The sequence below is a fragment of the Somniosus microcephalus genome, chromosome 16 (assembly GCF_052327205.1).
Source record: "Somniosus microcephalus isolate GS21.2 chromosome 16, FLI_Smic_1.0, whole genome shotgun sequence".
Lineage (NCBI taxonomy): Eukaryota > Metazoa > Chordata > Chondrichthyes > Squaliformes > Somniosidae > Somniosus > Somniosus microcephalus.
Genome location: NC_141002.1, coordinates 87,271,866 through 87,277,865, shown reverse-complemented (window position 1 = coordinate 87,277,865; position 6,000 = coordinate 87,271,866). Strand labels below are relative to the sequence as shown.

The following is a 6,000-nucleotide window of genomic DNA, read 5'->3' as shown; positions in this document are numbered from 1 at the left end:
TGGCTGGTATACAGATGACTATGGCCACGGAAGGAGTGTTCATGTTGTGGCCTGTCAGACTGTTATTCAGCCTGCAAATCCTTCCTACTGCTTCACACTATCCTCCAAGGGAAGAGTGCGAATATATGAAAACAACAATAAGGTGCTTAATAAAATCCAACAAGAAGAAAATCTGGACTACACTTCTGCCAGTTATATGATGGTATTATCTTTCACTGATTACATCAGGAAGCCTTTTAAAGTTCTGAAATCTCATCAATAGTGCTTGTCACAGAAATTAAGGCAACATATGATCATTCATTTCAATCATTATCCATTAAAAACAGTTTATAGTCTGCAAGAAGCAGGTGTCGAGGTGTCAGTGAAAGCCGTTAGGATTCTTAAATTCGATCTTTCGTCTTGTGCTTTATGAAGCAATCTGGAATTGACAGAAGAGTATGGGAAAGTGACCAAAGAGGAAGTCAATTTTGAGGAGGCTTTTGAAGGTGGGGAGAGACAAAGGGGTTTGGGAAGTGAGCTCCAGCAATCGGAGGTGTGATGGCTGACGACTCTGCCTTGATGGTGAACCATAGGGATGAGGGCAAGGGAACGAGAGGGTGCTGCACAGTAATCCACAATTAGAATTGCAGAGGGTATGAGCGGAGATAAAAACTAGAGGCGATTGCAAAGTAAGAATAGAGTGAGGCCCTGCAAGGATTTATAGATGAGGAAGATTATTTTGAAACCAAAAAGTTTGGGAGAATGGGGAAACTATTGGAGGTTACTGATGGGGCTAAATGTAGAGCCCTAATGGCCATCCCTGCTGGATTGGGTAACTCCATATAAATGAAGATCCAACTTGGGATGTTCCTGCTCTGAATAATCATAGTACTCATTACAATTTCAAGGATCTCTCAATGATTTTAAGAACAGTTTCTTATCCCCTTATGATCACTAAGGTGTACCTTTTAATTTATCCTTGCAGGGCTGGCTAACCCCAAGGATTGTAGTAATCTTCTTACTGGACTAAATGTAGTCTTGTACTACACCATTGCACTCCCTTGGAGTAGGTGGATATAAAAACACATGAGGTATTCAGGCTAAAAGTGCTAATTTTTTTAATACAATTTATTTACAATTAAACAGTTATGAAGCACCAGACATAAAAAGCAAATATAAAACACAAGACAACTACGAATTTCAGAATGGAAAAATCAGCTTTTCTTCCCCAGAATACAGGAAACCTCAGCTATTCATATTAATGTGGCCGTTAGCAATTTACGTCATCAGACAAAACTGTTCGACAATCAAAGGAAGCTATCAGGTCTTTTAATTAAACCAAGGAACAAAGTAAATTAAAATTTCTAACAGTACATTTACCCACTGAGCTATAAGGGTGACCTGCACAGCATAGGACCTATTTCTTTTACCTCCTTACATGCCTCCCATGCACCAACTACAGCCAAGAGGGAGAACAATAATCTGCTCCTCAGTCTCCATTAACGGCAGTCTTCAGGAACTGTTAAGAATGTCCCACTGCAGTGCAGACTCCCCTCCTTCACCTTGTGGGAAGATGCACCTCACCACAGCAGTATGGTTGAAATCAGTGAATCAGCAATGTGGTGGATTGTTGCTGCAAACCCACATCCTACCACTTTAATGTGGAGATATATCAACTCCTTGGATATCAGCACCAATTATTGTTCACTTTTTTTTTAAATTCATTCACGGGACGTGGGCATCGCTGACAAGGCCAGCATTTATTGCCTATGCCTAATTGCCCTCGAGAAGGTGGTGGTGAGCCGCTTTATACAACTGAGTGGCTTGCTAGGCCATGTCAGAGGGCAGTTAAGAGTCAACCACATTGCTGTGGGTCTGGAGTCACAGATAGGCCAGACTGGGTAAGGACGGCAGATTTCTTTCCCTAAAGAACATTAGTGAACCAGATGGGTTTTTTATGACAATCTAGTAAGTTCATGGTCACCATTCCTAGCTGATAAGGGAATTAGGGGTTACGGGGAGCAGGCAGGGAAGTGGAGGTGAGTCTAGGTTCGGATCAGCCATGATCCTATTGAATGGCGGAGCAGGCCCGAGGGGCCGTGTGGCCTACTCCTGCTCCTACTTCTTATGTTCGTATTACTGATACTAGCTTTTTATTCCAGATTAACAGGATTTAAATTCCCCAGCTGGCGTGGTAGGATTTGAACTCATATCTCCGGATCATTAGTCCAGCCCTCTGGATTACTAGTCCCGTATGCTACCATAACCACTATGCTACCGTACCCCTCGATGACAAAGGTTTTGCTCCAGAATCTTGTGAAGCTTCACCAAGCAAAACTTTTGTCAACAAGTGAGCAACGACTGGTGCGGATGTCCGGGGAGGGGGGGGGGGGACAAAAATTAATGTTTTTTAATGTGTGGGATTGGGGAAGATCATGACTTTTAAAGAGTATCAAACCTCCAAAAGAGTCAATTTTTCAGTGATTTTTCTCAGTTACATGATGAGCATATCTTCAAGGTATGAACGATGATCTTATCCTGGTCCCAATGGGTAACTGCAAGGTAGTTCATTTCCAAATCACTGTGTAATTTTCTACATATACGGCAGATACAATGATAATGGCCTTTCTATGCTGCTACCTGTATCATTAGAAAAGAGAAATACCATATACAAAATTGATCAACATTTTGGGAACCCATAAATGAGAATAAAATAGAACTGCACATATGGAATGGAGTTTTATAGTAGAAGTGGTCATGTTTACATTTAAAAAAATTAAATTGCTTCTCTCTCCTGTCCAACAATTAAATGTGAAATGGAATTGCCGGAAAAACATGTATGCAAATATATTAATCATGGCTACATATAAAAGTCAAGGAATATTAGTTATGAAGTTACACGTTTTACCTGTCTAACATTTCAAATAGCCACTGATTACAATCTTATAGAGATATACACAGGTAGCCTAGTTGCACGATACAGCAATAGATCAATACATGGTGACTGCAAAATACACTTTAATATTGCTGTAGTTCTTTGAATCGTACATGTGCTTGGTCATATATCTCCTCTTCTCTTCTTAGGCAGTCCCTCGGAACCGAGGATGACTTGCTTCCACATTTAAAATGAGTTCGCAGGTGACTGATGAGTCCAGCGCGGGACCTACAGTCTCTGTCACAGGTGGGGCAGACGGTGGTTGAAGGGGCGGGTGGGTGGGGTGCTTGGGTTGACGTGCGCTCCTTGCGCTGCCTGCGCTTGGCTTCCGCTTGCTCCCGGCGAAGAGACTCGAGGTGTTCGGCGCCTTCCCGGATGCTTCTCCTCCACTTTGTGCGGTCTTGGGCCAGGGATTCCCAGGTGTCAGTGGGGATGTTGCACTTTTTCAAGGAGGCTTTGAGGGTGTCCTTGAAGTGTTTCCACTGCCCACCTGGGGCTTGGTCATATATAGCGTTACCAATACCTACAACTTCTCATACAGCAGACTTGTTGTACAACTTGCTTGTCCATGTTTGCAGTTAAATTATTTAAATTTTTCTGGCTCTACATAATGTAGAAGAATGTCCAGATTTAACTTAAAATATGGACAAATAAGCTGGCAGCCGGCAATTCACAGTATTAACATGGGGGCGAGTAGTTGCTCCCTCTAAGTTGGTGCCTATGTCCCCAGGGTCTTATTCACTATTTATACTAAAAATAAATTCATCCAAGTTTTTACACTGGTTTACTTTTTCCTTTCTCGGTCGAATCTTCCTCTCTTGAAGACAGCCACTCCTGGTGGAACGTTCTTTATGGACATCGGCAACCCTCTGGCGTCTTGTGGAAGTTGTCATTCTTCTTTGGTGAGCCTACACATGGAGTGTTGACAGGCTATTTGACCGTGTGCAGCATCACATCCAAGTGAGATTTCTTTTTTCCCTCTACCCATCCCGCCCAGGTCCACACGCTTGGCATACAAGCACGCAGGAGTGAAAACCCTGACCAACTTCAGGACTGGTACAAATTTTTGTCTGCCCGTTGCTGCCTCAGAGTGAGCGCAGTTAATTCAGCCAGCCCAGGGAACCAAACCCAGGACTTCCCTTCCCTGTATGGTTCAGTATCACACCTTGTAATACTTTTGCTCATTGAGCTGTCACAGAGTTGTGGTTTGACATTTAAAAGGGTCAATATAATGACTGTTTAAGCTTATATTAACAAGGTTAAGCAAATATCAGTTTGCTTGGATTGGCACTTTAAACAATGCAAGTCCTTTGAAGTCACTTTCAATTATATTACGCTATTTAATTTAGATTATTTTGTGGCAATTATAGTCGGAATATGCAAAACTGGGACATGAGCACCACAAAGTGGAACTACTTTAGTGAAACCAAAAGATTAAAATGTGACATGGTCAAAATAAACTGAATTCACACCCAGTCAAATACAAATGTTTTGCTTCTTTCTATTAACAAGTTGATTGAACAAGTAATTCAGGGAAATTCTCTCATTTGTAAAACACAACAATAATTGATTTTACCAACTATAGCTTGTGTAATAAGGTTCGTAGACTTTTATTACAAATTAATTGTAACGCATTTACCAGGAGGTCTGACATCTTCTCAAAGATTCGAGTAATATCGATTCCGGTTCTGAAAATCCCGATGGGCATATTTTGCGTCCTTTTTATTGTGTGGAATCCTTCCAAAAGGTTCGTGGTCATTAAAGCAGCTATCAAAAACGTCATCAACAGCTTTTTCTGCAGTTTCTTGACTGACTTTGCGAACAGCTAGTATGGAACGACAGGCTCGCTCACGCACGCATTTCTGGGTGAAAAAGCACAGGCTAATGTCGGGAGTCTTATTGCAAACCAATTACACAGCACAATGCAAGCAAAATACTACGCACAAACAAAAAGGTGAACTGGATCCCTTTCCGTAGGGACTAAATGGTGTGTTCTGTATATTATTTTAGAAGATATCTCATCACTTTAAACAAATTAAGTTTGTGGATTCGTGCTCCCTCCTCCCCCAGCACATTGCAAGTTACACAACTGTAACGAGCGCAGGTTCATGCCCACTCCTCCACAGCATGAAACTTTATCTGGTCAAGAGGAATTGGCCTGCGCACAATGCTGCTTTTCTACCTGTCCCTCGGAGGTGTGCAAGAGTGGCCAAGGGTGATGAACCTGACATCCTTCTCTCCATCAGAGAGAGCAAGCACCCAGTCTCTACAGGACACCCCTTTCCCAATCAGGTGATAATAATATTCACAATATTGTGCCACCAATTTTAGTTTGAAAATACAGGTGTAATGTAATACAGGTAGACTATCCTTTATCCGAAAACCTCGGGACCAGCCGAGTTTCGGATAAAGGAGAATTTCGGATTTCGGAAGGTGGGTCGGCGGGGGTCCGCGGGGGGTCGTGCGCACGACTTACGCTGACGCTCAGCGTAAGTCAGTCGGGGTCGGCGGGGGTCGGGGCCGGCGGGGTACGCGGGGGGGGGGGGGTCGGCGGTTGTCGGGGCCGGCGGGGTCCGCGGGAGGGTCGGCGGTTGTCGGGGCCGGCGGGGTCGGCGGTTGTCGGGGCCGGCGGGGTCGGCGGTTGTCGGGGCCGGCGGAGGGGTCGGCGGTTGTCGGGGCCGGCGGGGTCCACGGGGGGGTCGGCAGTTGTCGGGGCCGGCGGGGTCCGCGGGGGGGTCGGGGCCGGCGGGGGGGTCGGCGGGGGGTCGTGCGCACGACTTACCCTTTATCCGAACTTCCAAAACTGGAACCCTCTAAAAACCCGTTCGTACGCACGACTTGCGCTGAACGAAAAAACCTTCGGTTTTTAGAGGGTTTCGGTTTTCGGAAGTCCGGATAAAGGGTAGTCTACCTGTACATATTTTGTTTTCCCATATACTATACATTGGCACGTAACAGTCTAATCCATAATTATCTTGTTAAACATGGATCAACCATTAAACTTTGTTACCAGATGACGAAACAAAAGTGGTCTTGAGTGTTTTTCTTCCCTCTTGCCAAGGCTAAATACATGTGGTAGAATAAAC

General features: G+C 44.2%; 1 protein-coding gene across 3 annotated transcripts in view; it reads right to left on the bottom strand.

The window, feature by feature from the left end:
• Window positions 1-1,073: 1,073 nt before the first annotated feature.
• The window catches only part of atp23 (ATP23 metallopeptidase and ATP synthase assembly factor homolog), a 28,393-nt gene continuing 23,466 nt past the window's right edge, over window positions 1,074-6,000 (bottom strand). For all 3 annotated transcript variants that reach the window (XM_086009408.1, XM_086009407.1, XM_086009409.1), the window contains one exon: window positions 1,074-4,776. In XM_086009408.1, the coding sequence (XP_085865534.1) occupies window positions 4,573-4,776 (204 nt within the window). In that variant the 3' untranslated portion in view covers window positions 1,074-4,572. The remainder of the gene's footprint in view (window positions 4,777-6,000) is intronic.